The sequence below is a fragment of the Pleurodeles waltl genome, chromosome 8 (genome assembly GCF_031143425.1).
Source record: "Pleurodeles waltl isolate 20211129_DDA chromosome 8, aPleWal1.hap1.20221129, whole genome shotgun sequence".
Lineage (NCBI taxonomy): Eukaryota > Metazoa > Chordata > Amphibia > Caudata > Salamandridae > Pleurodeles > Pleurodeles waltl.
In genome coordinates this window covers 467,257,693-467,281,641 of record NC_090447.1, presented here as the reverse complement: position 1 = coordinate 467,281,641, position 23,949 = coordinate 467,257,693, and the positions used below count along the sequence as shown (strand labels likewise).

Below are 23,949 nucleotides of genomic sequence, written 5' to 3'. Positions count from 1 at the left end.
AGCAGAACCTGCCGGCACAAGGGTCGTTTCCCTACGCCTCTCAGCTTCGACGGTAAGACCATTGAAAACCGCGACAGATTGCAACGCCAAAAATTCCAGTTGCAGTCCGGAACTATGGATAACCCAGTGGCAAACACGGAACCTACTAACCAGGACCTACTGGCGACGATACAACAACAGGCTCAAGAACTCCAGCAATTACGTACTGAGAATACTGTTTATCGACAAGCCTTTGCCTGCAGGACCACAGATGTCCCTGCAGTAGCCGCCTCTACACCTCGATTTTCCGGGGATCCGACCACATTAAAAGAATTCCTGGATGCCTTGACGGTGTACTTTGCCTTTCGCCCCTCGCAATTTGTACAAGATAAGACCAAGGTGGGGTATTTGATTAGTGCCTTATCAGGACCAGCCTTGGCCTGGGCCACACCTCTAGTAACCAGAAACGATCCCTGTCTATCTAATTATTCCACCTTTATCACTACTTTTAAACAGATGTTTGAACGCCCTGGACTCGAGGCGTCAGCAGAAGAGGCTCTTTGCGAAGTCCAACAAGGGAGTCAAGATGTATTACAATACATCACCCGTTTCAGACAATTAGCTGCAGAAACAACCTGGGTGGAACGTACCTTGGTGACACTCTTCCGTAGAGGTCTCAGAGAGGACATCAAAGATGAACTAGTACATTCAGCCAGGATAGAAAACCTCAAAGGATTGATGGACCAGGCACTAACGATAGAATATCGGTTGAATGAACGAAGAATGGAGAAAAAGAAGAGTCGTTTGCCTTCTCACTCAGTACCATCCCGTCCCTTCGCCCATCGTACCGAGGAAGTCCGTCCTGAATCCAAAGGGAATACCGAGGAAGAGCCCATGCAGATTGACACAGCTCGCGGACCTTTATCTGCCAGTGAAAGGGAACATAGACGAAGGAAGGGGCTTTGCCTATATTGTGGTGCAGCTGGTCACCTAATTCGCGCTTGCCCCATTCGTCCAACCAAGCCCTTGGGAAACGCCAACCTCCCGTCCCCAGTAAGAAGGGTGAGGACGGGATATCGTGATATACCTTCTATTTGCTCTTCCAGGGAGGAAGGAACTGCTCTTTTTCTCTTACCAGTTACCCTCCATTTAACTGATGGCCGCGAAGAAAGAACTTTGGCCTTATTGGACTGCGGAGCCAGTGGCCTCTATTTAGATGAAACCTGGGCCAAAGAACGACAGATAACACAAATACCCAAAGAAGTACCAGAACAGGTACATACTGTTGATGGGTCACTCTTGGCCTCTGGACCTGTACAATACACCACCCCTACCTTCTGTTTACAGTTCGGAAAACATCAGGAAATTCTCTCGTTTGACTTAATTTCATCACCACACCACGTCATGATCCTGGGAATTTCATGGCTTGCACGGCACAATCCTTACATTAACTGGGAAACCAAAACCATTTCGTTATCCTCCCATTTTTGTCAACACCACTGCTATCCGGCCGGAGATTATTGGTCCCCAAAAAGTCTCTCAACAGCACCTTCTCAGGTGGGAGGATCCATTAATGTCCTACAGGGAGTTCCCAGACATTATCAGGACTATATCGATGTATTCCAGAAGCCTGAAAAGCCTGAATTGCCACCCCACAGAGAATACGACTGTGCCATTCCTTTAGAACCAGACACCGTAGTTCCTTTTGGGCGGATGTACTCTCTCACAGAACCAGAGAAACAAATTTTGAAGGAGTACCTAGATGAGAATCTACAAAGTGGGTTGATAACTCCCTCCTCTTCACCCGCCGGGGCTCCTCTTTTCTTTGTACCAAAGAAAACCAAAGATCTGCGTCCCTGTATCGATTTCAGAGGGTTAAACAGGATCACTATCAAAGACCGGTATCCGTTACCCCTCATCAATGACATCTTAGAAGCAGTCAGAGGAGCCCAGAGATTCACCAAGCTGGATCTCCGAGGAGCCTATCATCTACTAAGAATCAGAGAAGGTGATGAGTGGAAGACCGCCTTTAGAACACCTTTTGGTCACTACGAATATAGAGTAATGCCCTTCTGACTCACTAATGCCCCGTCCATCTTTCAAAGATTCATGGATTCTATCTTTTCTGATCTTTTGCAACAAACAGTGGTGGTGTATCTTGACGATATCCTAATTTATTCGGTTCATCCAGAGGAACATTCCAAGCACGTTCGCCAAGTCTTAGAGAGACTCCGACAACATCATTTGTTCTGTAAGCCTGAAAAATGCAAGTTTGATCAGATAGAAGTAAAATACTTGGGATACTGTATAAACCAAACCGGAGTTGCCATGGACTCAGACAAAGTACAGGCTATATTGAATTGGCCATCTCCTTCTTCCATCAAGGAGACTCAATGTTTTCTGGGACTAGCCAACTTCTACCGACAGTTCATAGCAGACTTTGCCCAGAGAACCAGCTTCATTACTCAAACCCTCAAAAAGGAACATCTAAAGAAAGGTTTTTGTTGGACACCAGGCGCTGAGTCAGCTTTTCAGGACTTAAAGAAAGCCTTTATTCAAGCCCCTATTCTTCGACACCCAGACACCAGCAAACAATTCATTGTTGTCACAGACGCCTCAGAAAGAGCCATTGGGGCTGCCTTGTTACAAAAACAAGACGATGATGACCTAGAACACCCTGTATTTTATCTATCACACATTCTATCTGATTCTGAGCGAAACTATTCCGTGCTAGAACGCGAATTACTCGCCTTAAAGGTCGCGTGCACCGAATGGAGACACTTTTTGATGGGATCAAAGGAGCCCTTTGAAGCCCGGACCGATCACAGAAATCTACAGTGCTTAAGAAATTTCCAGTGCCAAAATAGCCGGCAGACTCGATGGGCCTTCTTCTTCAGCCAATATGATTTCTATATCTCCTACATCCCTGGTTCTCAGAACATCCTGGCGGATGCCCTGTCCCGACGTTATCCTGGGTGCGGTGATTCGGCGGTTCAAAATTTATTTGACAACAATAAAATCATAGGGGTAGCACAGACTTTTTTAGATCAAGTCAAGTCCGAATATGCCCGTCTTCACGAAACAGAACTAAAAAAGTTACGTCCACAGCTGCATATAGATCATGACTACTGTTATCGTGATAAGGCCCTGTTTTTACCCACTAAAACAGTGCAAATCGAAGCCTTACGCATGTGCCATGATTCCCCTATTGCCGGTCATCGAGGAATGAAAGCGACTCAAGATCTTTTGCTTCGCTCTTTCTGGTGGCCAACTCTCAAGGCTGACACTGAGGCATATGTGCTATCCTGTCCTACATGTGCTCAAGCCAAGACACCCCGAACCAGACCTGTGGGGTTACTCCGCCCATTACCTGTTCCCCCAGGCCCATGGCATACCATATCCACCGATTTTATGTGCGCATTACCTTCCTCAATGGGAAACCACGTCATAATGGTAACTGTGGACTCCTTCACCAAGATGGCCCACTTCACGGCCTTGAGAAAGTTACCAACGGCAAAGGAGTTAAGTCAGATCTTTACTCAAGAAATCTTCAGGCTACATGGGTTACCCCAAGTTATTATATCGGACAGGGGTCCTCAATATATCTCCCGATTCTGGAATCAATTCTGCAAGACCTTGGGGATCCAGGTGGCCTTATCATTCGGGTTCCAACCTCAAACCAATGGACAAACGGAACGACTCAATCAGGGTCTCGAACAGTACTTACGTAGCTTCTGTAACGCTACACAAAGTAATTGGGCTCCCTACTTACCGCTTGCAGAATTCTCCTATAACAACTCTCTACACAGTGCCTCTAAAGTCTCTCCTTTCTATGGCTCTTATGGTTTCCATCCCAGGGCCTTCCCAACTCCCCTGAGAGACAACTCCAATCATCCCGCTATCTCCTCCTTCGTTCGACAGCTACGGGGTATACAACGAATTATCCATTCCAACCTTGTGTCCACCAAGTCCCGCATGAAGAAGATAGCAGATAGGAGACGCTGTGCGGCTCTTCTATATCAGGTCCATGATAAGGTCTGGCTCTCCTCTAGATTCCTACCTCTCCGACTCACCCAAAACAAATTCAAACCACGCTTTTATGGTCCCTTTCTAATTCTCAAGAAAATCAACCCAGTGTCTATGCGTCTTCGCCTACCTCGGACATGGAAGATCCACCCGGTATTTCATGTCTCGCAATTGAAACCCTACCGTCCTGATCTTTTTCATAGGCAGTTGCCCTGTCCCCCTCCTCTGTTGGTTGACAATGTGCCTGAGTACGAAGTTCAGGAGGTCTGTGACTCTCGGTTTTTCCATGGGCGCCTCCAATACCTTATTCATTGGAAGGGATACCCTTTGAGTGAGTGTTCCTGGGAGGATGCCTCTTCAGTCCATGCTCCTCTTTTGCTCCGCCGCTTTTTTCGGCTCTTCCCCCACAAACCTGGGGCCTCGGGGGGGCATACTGTTATGCCGCGGCGCTCCCCGCGGCCGCGGGCTTTGGTTACCACGGAGCGGCACGTTTTTTCTGCCGTGGCCGGCGCCCGGGTCACAGAGAGCGCCGCGGCCGACGCTCAGGTCGCGGGGGTTGCTGCGGCCCGGGCGGGAGCCATGGAGGCTCCAGGGAGCCGGTCTAGGGGTTGCGGCACTCGCCGCTTGCCATATTTTAAGTTCTGCCGTAAAGGCAGAAGCGGCAAAGTCTGAGACCCCGAGGGGGTTCAGGCATGGCCGCATCAGCGCAGTTTGCGCTCAACATTAATTTTCTTACATGTCCGTTTCCTGTCATTTACTTACCGGTGTTTCCTGGAACAAACCGAACCCTTACACTTGGGGTACTTTATACTCGTCTCTTTTCTTCCCAGCATGCTGACCACTTCCTGTCTGCCCAGCATGCATTGTTTTACACACATACCTAATTCACTCTTGTTGTTTTCTCCCCAATCCAAGATGGTGGTGTTCTACTTCCTGTTTCCCACTTCCTGTCCGTTGATATATAAGGGGATTCCAATTGCTTGTTCATTGCGTTGCAACACTCCTTGGTGGTAGTCACGCTCCGATTGGTCTCCTCCTGCGAATCCTGTCTGTTCCTGTCCTGCCTTGTTTTCCAGTCTTCCTTGGTCCTAACGCCCTGGTGTCCCCCTTTCATTTCAGGGAGTTCCTGTGGAGGTTTTTTACCCTACGGGGGTTTTTCCTCTGGGGCTCCTACTGGAGGGCACGGACTGTAGTGGTTTGCTCATACCAAACAGCACCGTGGCTACTGGAAGGGGTCGCCCCTACCTCGGCCAGAGCAGAACCTGCCGGAACAAGGGTCGTTCCCCTACGCCTCTCAGCTTTGACGGTAAGACCATTGAAAACCGCGACACAACAGTGTAACAGGACTTAGTGATTGATAACTAATAAAGCTCAGTTTTCAACCTGTGTTTAGCCATACAAGTTGAAACTTTGGTTTAGAAGGTTGAGAGAAAGATAAATACATCTTATCTGAGTTACACATAAAGTCACAGACTACATGTAAATAAGGCAGCACATAAACAGAGTGATGGCAGAATGAAAGGAACCCTAGGCCTTTATACTGAACCCGTTGTTGAAAGATAAGGAAACAAATGCATTCACTTATATCCTTTTAGCCTGGCGTGGAGCTACAGATTGAAGTTGAGAAAGACTGCACTTAGCCTGTAAGGCAATTGAATTTAAGTTGGAAATGAATAATTAACACAGTGGCACAGCAAAGCTTAAAGTAACCTATGAATGTTTCAAACATGATGTGAACAAACCTGGAATAAGATGAGATTTAATATTTTCTTTCTTTACACTCATAAAAAAATTGGTGATTGCAAACTAAAATTCAAACCTAAGGTAAAGAAATGAAGGAACAAAGCTCACAGATGGCTATAAGTACTTGATGCAATCCTTGGACATAACATTGGACAAAACATCCCTTTAAAAAAGGAAAAAGTTAATGTCAAAAATGAAAATGCAAAGATAACACAGAGCCCCTTTCTTTGAAATAACTAGTATACAAAAATGTTTTTAATTATGTTTTTGTAGTCCAACACCAACATCAGTCTAGTAAGCAGTCTTGGTCCTGAGGGTAATCCATAATGGGAGGAATTCGAAACAATTTGAACATGTTGCGCTAGGGAGTTGGCGCAAATCAATAACTACACAAAGGCGATCCAAAAAGGAACATTGGAAGCCTTGATCTATTCAAACAAAATGGTAGCACAACCCCTCTAAAGGTGTTTAAATAAGGAGCGTGCTTAAAAAAAATACTCCATTCACTTCTTGAATTAACGACTGGTATAATGTAATTGTGTTCATAATACCGCGTTTTTCTATTGTTTTGATGTATGACATATGATTTATGTCCTTTGTCTTTTGAGTTCATGGGCTTAAAATATTTTCAAAAGTGCGGCTTTTGTCTTAATCATATGGAAAATGTAGAAATGTGTTGCTTAAACTAACTAAAGGTTTAACTAATTAACTATGAGATAAAAAATAAAAAAAATTATTCACTTTAAAAAAAACTGCGTGGACTAAATAATTATCAACATAGGTATCTATCGTTGTTTGATTTTGATTTTCAAGTGGCCCATCCTTGCTGAGTAAAAAAGGCCAACCCCCCAATTCAGTATATATCTAAAAGTGGCATTTTCAGAATTGTAATTACAAATCTGGCTTTAACATTAAAGAGGGCTTTACAATTATTTATACACCAAACTCGACCTGTCTACCTGTCTACCTGCTTCCAATTGAAAGACAAAAAACATATTAAATGTAATTAGGTAGCTCCAATGTTATCCTATGGGACAGATAGGCCTTGCAGTAGTGAAAAACAAGCTTAGGAGTTTTTCATTACCAGGAAATATAACACTTGAATGTATATGTCCAATTTTTTAAATATACTGCACCCTGCCCTCTGAGCTGTTTAGGTCCTACCCTAGGGGTGACGTATATGTATTAAAAGGAAGGTTTAAGCATGGCAAAAGCTTTATTTTGTCAGGTTGAAAACAGCAGCTTAAACCTGCAAGCACAAGCTGCAATGGCATGCCTGAGACATATTTAGAAGGGCTGCTAAGTGATCAGCACAATCAGTGCTGCAGGCCCTGTAGTAGCATTTAATTTAGAGGCCCTCGTACCACTCTACCAGTGTCTTACAAGTAAATTAAATATGTCAATTGGGTACAAGCCAATTCCACCATGTTTTAGGGAGACAGCATTAGCACTTCAACATGGAATAGTAATGGCAGAGTGTGCAGAGTCCTAAAACCAGCAAAAACGAGATGAGAAACTATGGGAGGGGTGAAGGCAAAAGGTTTGGAGGAAGACCACTCTAAGGCTGACAGGTTTAACATTACTCAAAAGTGTAAACTTACACAAACGTTTAAGTTACGTTTTTGAATCGTGCCCCTTGTGTTTTTCTACCATAGATTTACTAGTTTCAAGCAGGCAAAATCTCCATGAAGAAACAGGAAACAGTATAAAAAGATGATTTACCCCAGGACTCAAATGCAGAATTAGCAATTAGTCTGGACAGTCTTCATTTCTCAGGGGACCATAAGGGAACAACCCATACACCTGTGTTAACCTTAGAAGTTACTGGTACCACTGGTATTGTTATCTCCAGAAGATGTGGAGTTCACATACAATTTAACAGAGCATCCCTAATCAAACCATTGGAGAATCACTGAGACAATATTGGAAACAACAATAAAATGTGGACAGAATACTGCAGCAAAAATATCAAGGGCCAAAATATCGAGAAGGTAACTGCAAATAGATAAATAGAGATTACTGTTCTTAGCTTCACATCCATCCACATATCTTGAAGTCATATATATCATCGAGGAACATATATTTGGAATTATAAATAGCAAAACTTTGCTTTAATATAGAATCTTACCTTCATAATATGTTTGTACTCAATATTCTTGACACAATATTTTGTCCTACAATGTTTTTGATTCTGATATTCTGTCTAGAAACCTCATTAGAGAGGATGTAAAGGATACCAATTAGAAATTCATAAATGTTAGGCACTAGCATCCCCTATGAAACATGACTGTAACGACTAGGTGTGTAAAATCTACATCACAATAGTCATTTAAGTGCATAAAAAAATCAATAGAGTACATTTTGATTTTATTTATGTAAATGTATAAAAAACAAAGAAGAGCACCCATTGTGGAATCACTGCTTTATTGAAGGGACAGTGTTAAACCAGAGACAGTTTTTATGATTCTGGGAATGGATATACTCACCAAGCTCCACTTCGATAGTATCATTTCTGGGGGTTGCAAATACTGGAAATATTGTTGCAGAAGGTGCTGAGAAATAAAGGATGAAAAAAGGAAAAATTGGTAAACAAGTAGAAATTTTGTGGATCCACCTCCAAAGTTCTAAAATTAAATTTGAGTGTTAAGATGGTTTCTTTTGGACATTGAAAACATACCTTTAAAATAATATGAATGGATGAAGTATATTCAGAGACTCAAAGGAGCTTACGACATAGGTCCACTCAATTAATATTGGCAATGTAGTCTGAAGATGGAATGCCCCAAATACGTTTTAATCAAATTGGGTTTCTTTTGAAAAATATATCAAATCATAAAAATGACTATGAATAAACAGTACAGTAATTAATGTTTCATGAAGTTCTCATTTTCAAGACCAATCCAAAACTATCCTGCACAAAAGAAATTCCTGGACAGCTCAGAGGAAAATTGATATATGAATGGAAATTAATGGTTAGATTTGTTTTTTTGTCAGAACTGGGGTCTCTAGTTAGCACTGGTTTGCACCCTGTCTAAGTAAGAACCCTCACTCTCATCAGGGTGCGGGTGTCACACAGCTAGGATAACCCCTGCTCACCCCCTTGGCTCAAGCAGTCAGGCTCATCTCAGAGGCAATGTGTAAAGCATTTGTACACACACATAGTAACATGGTGAAAACACCACAAAAGTACTCCACACCAGCTTAGAAAAAAACAATGTTTATATCAGTAAAACAAGACCCAAATTACAAAAAGCCAACATACACAAACAAAGATACCCATTTTCAAAGATTAAATCTTATTATAGTGCTTCGAAACACAATAGCTACAACTCTGACTATCGCAACGTCTTGACGGAGTCATTCCCAACAGTCCGACTGGATTGTGGGCCAGCCACCAAGTTGCACTGAACCCAGGCACAGTACCTTGGAAAAACAGGAAAAAAAGATGTTGCATGAAGTCAACGAGGTGCAGCGTAGCTGGAGCCAGTGTGTGTTGGTTCCTTACTGCTAGGCAGGGGAGGTGAGGCGTCAGTTGCTTACAGTTGCAGGGGAGGTGATGCAGCGTTGGTAGTGAGGCATCAGTTCCCTATGACAAGGCGGGGTCAATGAATCCAGCAGGTCAAGACATGAGGTGTTGACTTCATGGTGTTGTGATCACACCATGGGGCCATAGGTACTGCAGCAGAGTCGGGTGTCACAGACGCTGGTGACACAGCACTTGGAAATCATTCTGTGGTGGGAATTCAGAGGCACTGCAGCGGCATCTGGCCTGCAGCGTCAGTCGCAGTCATTGCACTCAGCGGGGACCACAGCTCCGGGGCAGGCAGTGGAGTGGAGTCGGACAGTGGTGCCAATCCCAAAGTCGTTCTGGAGTCGATGCGCTTGTTGCTTCTTGGTTACCCAGAACTCACTCCCAAGGGCCTAGGAACTGGATCTGGCACCACTTGGCAAGTCAGCAAGAGGTCCCAGGCACGGGCAGATGAAGTCTTTGATGTCTTTGAGACTTCTTAACAGGGGCAAGCTCATTCCAAGCCCTTGGAGAACCTTTGAAAGCAGGCTGTAGAAAGCAAAGTCCAGTCCTTTTACTCTCAGGACAAAAGCAGTAAGCAGTAAGCCAGTGCAGCAAAGTAACAGGCAGAGTGGCAGTCCATTCTGGAGCATCCAGCTCTTCTTCCTGGCAGAATGTCCTCAGTCCAGAAGGATTCTAACTTTTTGGGATCAGAGGCCCAGTACTTTTCTGTCTTTGAAGCAGGCAAAGAGAAGTCTTTGTAGAAGTCAAAAAGAAGGTTTGGCCATGCACTTGCCAGGTCGAAATGGCAGTTTAAAACTACATTCACAGATACTCCAATGGTCTGAGACATGTTTCTAGGGATACTCACGTGGGTGGCACAATCAGTGCTGCAAGCCCACTAGTAGCATTTGATTTACTAGTAAATCAAAGAATCCAATCATGGATAACCCAATCACCAGAACATGTGCATTTTAGCACTGGTTAGCACCAGTAAAGTGGCCAGAGCCCTAAAGTCAACATAAACAGGTTAAAAAAAATAGTAGGAAGAAGGCAAACCTTTGGGGATACCCTTGCAAAAAGGGCCAGGTCCAACAGTTTCTTTCTAAGTGGAAGTTTGTTTTTACATCAATAAATAAAGAATCTGATGATGTGGGATTGTCAATGGAAGATGGCATGAATGAGAGGGACACTTTGGTTGGCAGTGGCCATGTTTATTACTAGAAAACTATTGTACCAAAAGGTAATATCTAATGCCTAAAAGATTGGTCAACTGTAACTCAGTGGAATTTAACAATAAAAGATGAGCCCTTGGAACAACACAGCGCATTAGGGGTCAGAATTAGTGGCATGCAAAGTTTTTGCTGTGAAATGCATAGGCTGAATATGTCATGAACTGTGAAGTAATCATCATTTTCATAAGAATTTGGGGAAATTTGCAACATAAAAGTTTTTTAACTTCACACATCCATAGACAAAACCACATCCTCACTACAGAATGAAACATATCATTGAGGTCAAATGAGCATATGTCAAATTGGAAAATGATCAACTGTACACATCATCCAAAAGCTGTTTAGAAACAGTAAAACAGTTGACTAATGTACAAGTATTATCAACAGTCTCAATGAAAGTCATGAGAAACTTTCCAACGTCTTTGACTAAAAGGTGATAAGGATGGCCTTCTCCCTTTCTGTGTGAGAAAATGCTCCTTTTTGTCGGGCCACCCTGAAATTTGCAGAATTTTATTGCTGTTTCTTAGACTGTGCACTTACTGTGGCGTGGCCATTCATTGCCTAGTGTATGTGCTCTGACCCCCAAAACAAGTCATAATTAAGTACTCCCTCCTTGGAATATTTAATTGTCCTGTAAGGCCATAGTATATGGTGTAGAAACTACAGCCATGATAATGAAACTCAAATATCACCTGTTGATCACAGCACTTAGGCCCTCATTCTGACCCTGGCGGTCGGTGATAAAGCGGCGGCCAAGCCGCCAACAGGCCGGCGGTCTAAAATATGCAATTCTGACCCTGGCGGGAACCGCCAACGCAGCCCGCCGTATTAACACTCCGCCCGCCACGGCGGTACAAACAAACAGCGCGGCGGTCCCCGCCAACAGCCAGGCGGCAGACAATGTACCGCCCACCCTATCACGACCCACCAATCCGCCACCTTTTCCGGGGCGGGAGCACCGCCGATAAGAACACGGCGGAAACAGACTACGAACGGGAAAACGCTCACCTCTACGCACTCCACGCGAGATTCCGGCAGTATGGAACCAGAGTTGCAGGTCATCCCCGCACTCCTATACCTGCTCATATACCAGGAGCACGCCCGGCGGCGCGGAAGACATCGGTGAGTACTGCACCTACGACACAGGGGAGGGAAAAGATTACCGGCACACACCCACCCACCCACACCCACTACAACACACACATCAATGCATTCCCACAGATCACTGTCACAACCCACAAACCACCCCCCTCCGAAATAATGCAAAGACCAAAATAAGAGATCATAAACGGGCAGATATATTGAAATATGTACACCAGTAATCCCAATAAATAAATAAACTATGTACAAAATATACACAGCTACTAAATGTAGTCCAACCACTGTCCGTGGATCACAGGGGTCCTGTGCAAAGGGGCAAGGCCCAGTCCCACGACAAGAACTCCACGGAGAGAACACTGCAGGGGCATCAGAAAGAAAATAGGACAGGCACCTCAGGGGGAAGGGAAGGGGGGGCACCTCAGCCACTTGAGTACACGACGCCAGATCCACGAGGGGACTCCATGACCACTGGGCCATCCTGGGGAGTGCTAAGCCACAGTCCAAACAGTCCATACAGTGGGTGGCCTGCCCACTGGGCCATCCTGGGGAGAGCAAAGCCACAGTCCAAACAGTCCATACAGTGGGTGGCCTGCCCACTGGGCCATTCTGGGGAGTGCAAAGCCACAGTCCATACAGTCCATACAGTGGGTGGCCTGCCCACTGGGCCATCCTGGGGAGTGCAAAGCCACTGTCCATACAGTCCATACAGTGGGTGGCCTACCCACTGGGCCATCCTGGGGAGAGCAAAGCCACTGTCCAAACAGTCCATACAGTGGGTGGCCTGCCCACTGGGCCATCCTGGGGAGAGCAAAGCCACAGTCCAAACAGTCCATACAGTGGGTGGCCTGCCCACTGGGCCATCCTGGGGAGTGCAAAGCCACAGTCCAAACAGTCCATACAGTGGGTGGCCTGCCCACTGGGCCATCCTGGGGAGAGCAAAGCCACAGTCCAAACAGTCCATACAGTGGGTGGCCTGCCCACTGGGCCATCCTGGGGAGAGCAAAGCCACAGTCCAAACAGTCCATACAGTGGGTGGCCTGCCCACTGGGCCATCCTGGGGAGTGCAAAGCCACGGTCCATACAGTCCATAACAGACCCCACTGCCACTGGAGGAGGCAAGTTGGCCAGAGGACATCCTGCAGCCCTGCCCGAGACAGATCCTGCCCTGCCACGTCTGCCAAAGGGCCAGCGGTTCTTGCCTTGAAGGGCCCAGTTCAGCGGTTCTTGAGACGGCGGGGCCCAGTTCAGCGCTCCTTGCCTTGAAGGGCCCAGTTCAGCGGTTCTTGAGACGGCGGGGCCCAGTTCAGCGGTTCTTGAGACGGCGGGGCCCAGTTCAGCGCTCCTTGCCTTGAAGGGCCCAGTTCAGCGGTTCTTGAGACGGCGGGGCCCAGCGGAGCGGTTCTTGAGACGGCGGGGCCCAGTTCAGCGGTTCTTGAGACGGCGGGGCCCAGTTCAGCGCTCCTTGCCTTGAAGGGCCCAGTTCAGCGGTTCTTGAGACGGCGGGGCCCAGCGGAGCGGTGCTTGAGACGGCGGGGCCCAGTTCAGCGGTTCTTGAGACGGCGGGGCCCAGTTCAGCGCTCCTTGCCTTGAAGGGCCCAGTTCAGCGGTTCTTGAGACGGCGGGGCCCAGCGGAGCGGTTCTTGAGACGGCGGGGCCCAGTTCAGCGGTTCTTGAGACGGCGGGGCCCAGTTCAGCGCTCCTTGCCTTGAAGGGCCCAGTTCAGCGGTTCTTGAGACGGCGGGGCCCAGCGGAGCGGTTCTTGAGACGGTGGGGCCCAGTTCAGCGGTTCTTGAGACGGCGGGGCCCAGTTCAGCGCTCCTTGCCTTGAAGGGCCCAGTTCAGCGGTTCTTGAGACGGCGGGGCCCAGCGGAGCGGTTCATGAGACGGCGGGGCCCAGTTCAGCGGTTCTTGAGACGGCGGGGCCCAGTTCAGCGGTTCTGGAGACGGCGGGGCCCAGTTCAGCGGTTCTGGAGACGGCGGCCGGTCTATGGCCAACTGCTCATTGCCTGGTGGTGCCCTCCTGGGCAGCGGGGATGGTGCTCCTTCAATGCCCACCTGGGCTGTGGGTGGTGGGGCCCTCCTGGCCAGCTGGGCTGGGTCCTCCCTGGGCAGCGGCTATGGGGGTGGTGGGCTCTCCCGGGGCAGCTGTGCCGGTTCCTCCCGGGGCAGCGGCTATGGGGGTTGTGGGCTCCTCCTGGGCAGCAGGCCTGCTGCCTGACCTCTCCGACTTGCTGCCCTTGCCCTCCTTAGTCGTGGGCCTGTGGCCCTTTCCTCCCTTTGGAGCTGTGGCTGGTGACTGTCTCTGGGTGGTGTCCGGGGGGGATGTAGAAGGTGGGCTCCTGCGGCGCCCCTTCCGCCTTCTGCTCCTCTTCCCAGGGGGTGGGCTGGCTGTCCCCTTGCTGCTGGGCGAAGATCCAGACATGCGGGCTGGCGGGCTCCAATACCCCTGCACCCTTGTCAAGGGGGCTGCAGGGCTGGTGGTGGCTGAGGTGCTCTTCTTACCCCGACGAGAAGGAGGGGGGGGGGCTCAGGGTCAGGAAAGAAGTTAGTAGTGGCGAGGAAGAGTTTCTTGGGACAATGGAGAGTGGTAGGTACAGTGGGAATGGGAGTGGAGGGAGAGGATGTGGTTGTAGGTGAGTCACGTTTGCTGTCTTTGGGTGCAGGTGCAGGAGGGATAGGCTGTCGTGAGGTGGATGGCTGTTACTGCGTTTGTGTGGTGTGGAAGACGGGGTGACAGACACAGTGGGAGAGGACACAGGGGACGTGTAAATGGCAGTGGGGGTGGTGACTGCATGTGTGCGGACTGGAGTGGAGGGTGTGCTGGTGATGGAAACACTGGCTGATGGTGAGGTGAATGGAGGTGTGAGTGTAGACGTCACAGGGAGGGAGGAGGGAGACGAGGAGGTGGGGGTCACAGAGGTGGTAGTGACTGTTGGCATGTCTGCATCGGAATGTTGCGTGTGTGAATGTCTGCGTGATCTGTGGTGCTTATGTTTGGATGAGCTTCTCTTGGGTGTTGAGGTGTGTGCAGGCTGGTCTGATGGTGTGGGTGGGACAGGCAGAGGAACAGGAGACTGGGAGGAGGGAGTTAGTAGAGGGAGGCAGGAGACAGGGACAATGGCTGCCGTCAGTGCTGAGGCCAGAGCCTGGAACAATCGCTGATGGGCAGCCTGACCCGAATGAATGCCCTCCAGGTACGCATTGCTGCGATGAACCTCCCTCTCCACCCCCTGGATGGCATTCAAAAGGGTAGTCTGCCCAACAATGAGCGTTCGGAGGAGGTCAATGACCTCCTCACTGAGGGCAGCGGGGGTAACAGGGGCAGGGCCTGAGGTGCCTGGGGCGAAGGAGATGCCCGGCTTCCTGGCAGAGCGGGCACGGGGCGAACGCTGAGGGGCTGCTGGGAGGGCAGAGATGGTGCGCTGGGTGGCGGCTGTACCTGTAATGGCGGGGGGCACGGATGGTGCCACCCCCGCAAGGGAGCCCCCTTCCGAGGACGTGTCCGTGTCACTGCAGGGTCCAGTCGTCCCCGTCGTGGAGCTCCCCTCGCCCTCCGTCTCACTGGTCCAGTCTGACTCTGTGGCATGGCCCTCCTGGGCCATGTGAGATGCAGCTCCCTCCTGCCCCGATGCCACTTCTCCTCCGCCTGATGATGCTGATGCACACAAGCACAGAAAGACAAACAAAAAGGGGGGGGGAGAGAGAAATAAAGGGATATTGAGTACATGGATCTCCGGTACAGTTAGCGGACATGACAGACACAGATGCCCCCTGCACTAAGTTGCGCACTTGGGGTCCGCTACGCATTCCGTGGAACATGCCCTACACGCCTAGAGTTGACAACTGCACCCATGGATGACACGGCCCAGGGATGGCTGTACTGACAAACTACTGAGGGTGGTGGCTGGGGACACAGGGGCTTACGGGGGTGCCCAGCCTACAGATATCGCCCTGGCCTAGGGGGACCCCCAGCCCTCCTCCCCCACCCAGACACCTCCACTGCGCGACAACAGAGTAGATAATGCTTGTACTCACCCCCTTGTGTCTGCTGTGCTGCCCTCACGCGCCCATCCAAATCAGGGTAGGCCACCGCCAGGATCCGGAACATCAGGGGGCTCAGTTGACGGCAGGCACCCCGCCTACGTTGGGAGGCCATCCCCAGCAGAGACTCGGCGGTCTTCTTGGTCCCGCGGCGGATGTCCTCCCACCTCTTGCGGCAGTGGGTGCCCCGTCGATGGTGGACCCCCAGGGTCCGGACTTCCTTGGCGATGGCACGCCAAATCCCGATCTTCTCATGGGCGCGGACCTATGTGACACGTACAGGGAGGGAGAAATACCACGTTCAAGTTTGTCAGCATTTTCCTTGCCAGTGTCCCAACGCCCCCCATCCCCGCCAGGCCCCCCGCCATGCCCAACATGCCCCCCATCCCCGCCAGGCCCCCCGCCAGGCCCAACATGCCCCCCATCCCCGCCATGCCCCCCGCCATGCCCCCCGCCAGGCCCAACATGCCCCCCATCCCCGCCATGCCCCCCGCCATGCCCCCTGCCAGGCCCAACATGCCCCCCATCCCCGCCAGGCCCCCCGCCATGCCCCCCGCCAGGCCCAACATGCCCCCCATCCCCGCCAGGCCCCCGCCATGCCCCCCGCCAGGCCCAACATGCCCCCCATCCCCGCCATGCCCCCCGCCATGCCCAACATGCCGCCCATCCCCGCCAGGCCCCCCGCAGGCCCAACATGCCCCCCATCCCCGCCAGGCCCCCCGCCATGCCCCCCGCCAGGCCCAACATGCCCCCCATCCCCGCCAGGCCCCCCGCCATGCCCCCCGCCAGGCCCAACATGCCCCCCATCCCCGCCAGGCCCCCCGCCAGGCCCAACATGCCCCCCATCCCCGCCATGCCCCCCGCCATGCCCCCCGCCAGGCCCAACATGCCCCCCATCCCCGCCATGTCCCGCGCAATGCCCCCCGCCAGGCCCAACATGCCCCCCATCCCCGCCAGGCCCCCCGCCATGCCCCCCGCCAGGCCCAACATGCCCCCCATCCCCGCCAGGCCCCCCGCCAGGCCCCCAAGCCAGCCAGTGGCCCCAAATCCAGATTGAATTAAACTCACTTGTTGGTCTGGAGGACCGTAGAGTAGCGCATACTGGGGGAGGACCCCATCCACAAGTTTCTCCAACTCCTCTCCAGTGAAGGCAGGGGCCCTTTCCCCAGGCGCAGCAGCCATTGTCCCTTCCAGACCGAGGTCACAGCAACACTTGCAGTATAGGTCCTCTCCTGTGAAAGTTCAAGTCGCAAGTGGATAAGTAGATAGAAAATGGCGGTCACGTCCGCGGCGGTGCGTACCGCGGCGGTGCGTCCCGCCACCGCCGGCGCCCTTCGCCATTGGCTCCTGAAACCCATAGGCTTCAATGTTAACCAATGCGGCTTCGCGCCGCGGTCTTCGCCCGCCGCCCGCCGCGGTGTGCCACGCCAGCGCATTGACCTCACATCCCATTGTCACACTTCACAGGTCAGGCAGCCGCCATTTCCAGGGCCCACATGGCTCAATTTCAACTGCGTCACACAGGCCTAGGCCTTGCATAGCCACTCAGACACGCCATTCACTGCATAGAGAATCGTTTACTGTGCTAGCTGTGAGTACGTACCTGTGGGTTGCTTGACTGTGTGCTCCATGTTGTCCTTCCTAGGCACCGTCCGCTGGGTTGGGCGAGGAGACGGATGAATCCTCCCGTGTACCGACCGCTGGTGGACCTGTCGACAATGGAAGAACGCCACATTATCCTGACCTACCGTCTTAACCGTGCCACTATCCATGAACTGTGTGCCCAGCTGGAGCCCGACCTGATGTCCCCCATCCGCCAACCCACAGGGATTCCCCCTCTGGTGCAGGTCATGTCAGTACTCCATTTCTTGGCAAGTGGGTCATTTCAGACAACAGTGGGAATTGCTTCTGGGATGTCTCAGCCCATGTTTTCGAAGGTGTTATCCAGAGTGTTGTCTGCCCTGATGAAATCCGTGAGGAGCTACATCATTTTCCCTGAGGTGGGCGAATTGGCTACAGTGAAGGGTGATTTCTACGCCCTTGGACATATTCCCAACGTAATTGGTGCCATTGATGGGACCCATGTGGCTTTGGTTCCCCCAAGAGACAGGGAGCAGGTGTACAGGAACAGAAAAAATTACCATTCAATGAACATCCAGGTGGTGTGTTTGGCTGACCAGTACATCTCGCATGTAAATGCCAAATTCCCAGGGTCAGTGCATGACGCCTACATCCTCAGGAATAGCAGCATCCCTTACGTGATGGAACAGCTACAGAGACACCGTGTATGGCTAGTGGGGGACTCTGGGTACCCCAACCTGTCGTGGCTACTGACCCCAGTAAGGAATCCCCGGACCAGGGCAGAGGAACGGTACAATGAGGCCCATGGGCGTACTAGGAGGGTGATCGAACGCACCTTTGGCCTCCTAAAGGCCAGGTTTAGGTGCCTGCATATGACAGGTGGATCCCTAATGTACTCACCTAAGAAGGTGTGTCACATCATCGTGGCCTGCTGCATGCTTCACAACCTGGCTTTGCGCCGCCAGGTGCCTTTCCTGCAGGAGGATGGTCGAGACGGTGGTGTTGTGGCAGTGGTGGAACCTGAGGAGAGTGACGAGGAGGAAGACGACGGGGCTGAAACAGACAACAGGGACAGAATCATTGAACAGTACTTCCAATAGGACACAGGTAACATTTCAAAGATAATTTAGTAAATGTTAACTACTCTCCTGCATCTCTGCTGCCTGTCTATTTGCCCCAGTGTATGATGACTGAGTTTTGGCTTTTCCCTCCCTATTTCAGATCTGGGGTCCCCACTACGAGTCCTGTGCTTCGTTTCCCCATGGACTACAGCTTTGTGGCAGCTGTTTGTTGACTTCACCATGTACAAGGACATATTTGCACTGTCATGTCAATTACAATATATTGAAATCACAGCCAGACTCCAGATAGTTTTGTGCAAAATAGGTCTTTATTTAAGTGCTCAAAATGGGATGGGTGGTTTCAAGTGGGTAGGGGCTATGGTGAAGGAATGTCCATGGCAGAGTCCAGAGTAACAGTCACACAGGTGCATTGTCCAGAGGCCTGTGGAGAGATGGAGCATGGGCAGTTCAAGGATGGACAGGGTGACAATGTGGGACAGTGGGATGACATCAGGTGGTATCCATTGCTGGCGGGGGTCTTGACATCCTACTCTGTCTTCTTGCGAGATCTCAGGGCCCTCTTGCGGGGTGGTTCTACTCCTGCAGGAGGTGGGGGTCTGGTGGGCTGCTGCTGTGCGGGGGCCTCCTGTCCACTAGCGCCGGCGGAGGTGGTTGGCTGTTCTTGGTCCAGGCTAGTGGCAGGGGCCCTTGGGTGTTGTTGAGTGTCCGCCCTGGTGTTGACGAGGTCCTGCAGCAGCCCTACCATGGTAACCAGGGTGGTGTTGATGGCTCTGATGTCCTCCCTGTACCCCCGATAGTGTTCCTCCTGCAGTACCTGGATCTCCTGGAACCGGGCCAGTACCGTCGCCATCGTCTCCTGGGAGCGGTTGTATGCTCCCATGATGGTGGTGAGGACCTCGTGGAGAGTGGGTTCCCTGGGCCCGTCCCCCCCCTGTCGCACAGCTGCCCTCCGAGTTGCCCTGTTTCCCTGGGCCTCTGCCCCCTGGCCGGTGTGCCCACTACCACTGCCCCAGGTCCCTGTTGTTGTTGGGGTGGTGGGTTATCCTGGGTGCCCTGTAGTGGTAGACACACCGCAGATTGACGCGCCCTGGAGACAGAGGCATGGGCCCGCTGGGTGGGAGCTGTGCTGGTGTTCCCAGAGGGGTTTGGGTCTGTAGTGGCCTGGGCCTGTGTGAGGGGAACCGACTGTCCAGAGGTCCCCGATGGTCCGGGCTGGTCATCGGTGTCCAGGTCGACAGAGCTGCTGTCATCGCTGACGGCCTCTTGGGTGGGGGGTGTGGAGAATTCTGGCCCCTCCGCCGCGGTGTGTTGACGGTCGGGTCCTGCAGGGGTATAGAGGTATGGTTATAGTTTCAATGTGTGGCATATGGGTGTATCTATGGGTTCTCGTGTCCCCAAGTGCTGGCATTCGTGTGTGGGGGCTTTGGTGAGGGTGGCTTGTGGGGGGGATGTGTATATGCATTGGGCATGCTTTGGTGATGGGTGTCCATGCTTAGTGGACGCATGCAGGCCTAGGTTTTGGGATGTGTGGGTTGTGATGGTGAGACATTGGCGGGGAATAGGTGTGCTGGGGGTGGGGGTGAGGATGGTGGTGGGGGTGAGGATGGTGGTGGGGGTGAGGGTGGGGGTGAGGATGGGGGTGGGGGTGAGGGTGGGGTTCGAGGATGGGGGTGAGGGTTGGGGTATGATTTGGCATGCAGGTGGGGGGGAAGCAGTATTGAAGCTTCAACTTACCAGTATCCATTCCTCCGCCGACTCCTGCGAGGCCGTCAGGATGCAGGATGTTCAAGACTTCCTCCTCCCATGATGTGAATTGTGGGGGTTGAGGTGGGGGTCCTCCGCCAGTCTTCTGCACGGCGATGTTGTGCCTGGATACCATGGAACGCACCTTCCCCCGTAGGTCGTTCCATCGCTTCCTGATGTCTTCCCGATTTCTGGGGTGCTGTCCCACTGCGTTGACCCTGTCGACAATCCTCTGCCATAGCTCCGTCCTCCGGGCAATGCTGGTGTATTGTATCTGTGTGCCGAACAGCTGGGGCTCTACCCGAACGATTTCCTCCACCATGACCCTGAGTTCTTCGTCTGTGAAGCGGGGTTGTCTTTGGAGTGCCATGGGGTGGTGTGTATGATGTGTGGGGTGGAGTATGTGGAGTTAAGTGTGTTGAGTGTGGTGGTGTGTGTTGTTTTGTGTGTGGATAGTGTGTGGGTGATGGTGTTGAGTGGCTGTGGCTGTTAGTTTGTGGATGCTGGTGTCTCGCTCTGGCCTTCTTTCAGAATTTTTTTGCGTAGGGGTTTGTGGGTGATGTGGGTGGGTGTTTTATATTGTATTGTGTGTGTGGGAGTGGTGTGTGTATGTGTATCAGGTGTGTGGGATTCAAATCGTCCAATGTGGCTGAGTTTTGTTCGTTTGTGTGTATTCTGACCGCGGCGGTGTGTCCCGCCAATGGAATACCGCGTTTGAATGACCGCCGCGTGGATTCGTGGGTCGTAATGGCATGGGCGTATTTCTGTTGGCGTGGCGGTGGAGGTTTGGTCACCTCCACCTTTCCGCCGACCGCTGGTCTGGCGGTCGGTTGTGGCTGTCGGATTTTCGGAGGTTTGCCTTCTGCGGGTCAGAATGACCGTGGCGGGTTTCCGCGGCCGCGGCGGTGTTATGGCGGTCTTCTGACCGGCGGTAAGTGCATTTTACCGCCGGGGTCAGAATGACCACCTTATTTTGCTACACAGTAGTGTGAGAAAAGAAAAAAAGTCTTCCGGCCTACCCCATTGTAGCCTGATTGCTGAAGTTTAAACCTACTGACTGACCTGTCAAAAGAAGAACTTTGATTGTGAATAACCTTCCTTAAATATTAATAGGTGACCCTTTGCAGATCTTGTAGCTCACAAGGTAAAATGCATGGTATTTAAATGTAGGACATGTAGAAATGTAATGTTACCATGATTACCATAGGAATAATCCCCTAAAAGTTTATTTTTACTGTGAAAGGCATTCGCTGTCCTACGTAGAAAACTAGACTGCAAATTAAAATATTAACTCTACTCTCCTAGGTGTGGAACAAGCTAGAGAAATAGCTCAACCATTATTTTAGGTTTGGTTTTTAATAATATTTTAAGAAAAGTAACTTTTAAGAAGTTATTTTCCCTTCTTCAAGCTCCAAATGGCTAACTTGCATTACCCTGCCAGAAACTGCCCCGGTCATGGCTTGACTTTAATGAGGTATGAAACCTGCTCCCAAGGCAAAGGCAATGGTGACAGCATGTGCTGGGTGTGGAGAATGTGGTAGATATCAGTTCAGAAAGGGCAGCTGGGGAGCTTGGAAACTGAGGTCGTTCCATGAACTTAATTAACATGAAAGTGGTAGAGGTGGGACCTGCCCATTCATAGTTCAGTGTTATAATCCCAGCAGAAGACAGTTGGACACCTGCCCAGTAGGAGTGAAGTTTGTCCCAGAAGCAGTTTGGTATGGTAAGGAGAAGAGGACTGCTCATTACCCTAAACATGCCCCTGGCTGGCCCACAGGCTCCCTTTAGGGGCAGAAGGTCTGTATCATCTTGGATGTCTCTTAGAATAAAGCAATGTGGAATAGTTTACAATAAGTTAAACAGGATATGCTGCTAAGGTGGGTAGGGGTGTCACTGGTTGCTTTTTCCTTATTGGGTAGGCAATGTACTAGAGCCATCCCCATCCACTTGCTAGTGAAAACTACAAAGTTGGCACCTCACTCACACCTCCTCAAAACACTTTCTGGACCTGTGGAAAAACAAAAGAAGGACTGCACCTGATGGTTATGACCTATGAGAGAACATGAACAGCTGGGCCTGTTCCCACTTGTACCAAGGACAACGAAATGGACTCCATGGGTCAGTTGGCTGACCTCCTGTGTGGCTACAGGGAAACAACATGCTGAAAGAGACATTATTACTAAAGTTCCCAGCTGACAAATGGCAACTGACACTTGACTGGACCCTGTTGGTGGCCCCTGCTGGAGTGTCTTCTGGCCCTTTAGTGCTGTCTTTGAACTCCGTGGAGCCTTAAAAATGAATAACAGGATTGGTCCATTTCAAATTATTAGCCTTCGGAGCATCAGTCGGACCTTCTGACAAAGGCGTCTGATTTAAATGCAACTTTTATGAATACATCTTCAGGCTTTCCCTCCTGACGGTTTTTGAGCTCCATAAAAAAGACTAAGGGCCTAAATTATTCATGGGTGGTCGGGCCGTCCTCCACCAGGATGACTGAGGTGGTCATTCTGACCCTGGCGGTTTCAAACCGCCAGGGCCGAGGACCACGGAAGCACCGCCAACAGGCTGGCGGTGCTTCCAGGGCCATTCGCTGCGGTCAGAAAAGGGGAACCGCGGTTTCCCGCCGGTTTTCCCCTGGCCCAGGGAATCCTCCATGGCGGCGCTGCTTGCAGCGCCGCCATGGGGATTCCGACCCCATTCCCGCCATCCTGTTCCTGGCGGTAAAACCCGCCAGGAACAGGATGGTGGGAACGGGTGTCGTGGGGCCCCTGGGGGCCCCTGCACTGCCCATGCCACCGGCATGGGCAGTGCAGGGGCCCCCTAACAGGGCCCCACCATGATTTTTACTGTCTGCTATGCAGACAGTGAAAATCGCGACGGGTGCTACTGCACTCGTCGCACCCCTGCAACTCCGCCGGCTCCTTTCGGAGCCGGCTTCCTCGTTGCAGGGGCTTTCCCGCTTGGCTGGCGGGAAAGTCAAATTGACCCCACGGTCATTTGACCACGGTGCGGTCTTTGGGCGGTTCCCGCCCGGCGGGCGGCGCCCGCCGCCCGCCGGGCTCGGAATGAGCCCCTGAGTCTTTTACTCCTTCGCCCTGATTGGAGGTCCCGACTTTTAAATTTATAAATGTCTGTCTTGCCAGTAGAAAATTAATGCATTCACAAGAACTGCTTATCAATGCATTGTAAGTTTGCTGTGTGGTTCCATCAAACATGACAAAGCTGTACCGCAAAATTACATTTGTATTTATTTTAAAAAAACAAAACCTCAAAGTTGGATTTCATTCTTGAAGATAAGAAAACAATGCCCCATTACCTTGGGAATAATCTTCCATGGCAAGGCATTGCAGTTTTTACTACCCTTTACCACCTGGGCTTTCCTGGCAGTGATGAGCACTAAAAACTGACCTGTTTGTCCGCCCATCTAATTAGTTGATTATACATACAGGTCAACTCCTGACAGCCCTTACTACTTCATGGCATTCATGGGGTCTAACCACGGCAGAGACAGAGTAGTCTGTCTTCATTACACCAAAGATCCGCCTGCTTATCAATCTGCTGGGCAGACCATTCTGCTGACAGTAAGGGAGCAATGCCGGCATTGCAAAGACTTACTCTTTCCCCCAACATGTTATAAAACAGTCCCAAAGTCTGGAGGTCAAAATTTTGACCAGACAAACGCTCACAGAGTATCTGCTTGACACAAGGACTTCACCAATTGTGAAATTTAAACTTCTGCCATGTGGAGCTTTTCCTGCCAAATCCAACAGCATCAGCAAGACCTCATAGATTGGCCACCCAGCTTCAACATGACTTTACCCGAAACATCATGCAGCCTTGCCCCATTGATGGATTTAGACTTTCATTTTAGAGAACGAAGCTTGATTAATATATTGGCGGAGAGGGTACT

The 23,949-nt window shown here is 50.8% G+C and overlaps 1 protein-coding gene across 1 annotated transcript in view; it reads right to left on the bottom strand.

Annotated features, from left to right (window-relative positions):
- LOC138250052 (interleukin-1 receptor-like 1) overlaps positions 1-23,949 on the bottom strand; it is a 637,768-nt gene that overhangs the window by 203,107 nt on the left and 410,712 nt on the right. Inside the window, exon 6 of the mRNA XM_069204432.1 lies at positions 8,235-8,300. Within this exon, the coding sequence (XP_069060533.1) occupies positions 8,235-8,300 (66 nt within the window). The remainder of the gene's footprint in view (positions 1-8,234; positions 8,301-23,949) is intronic.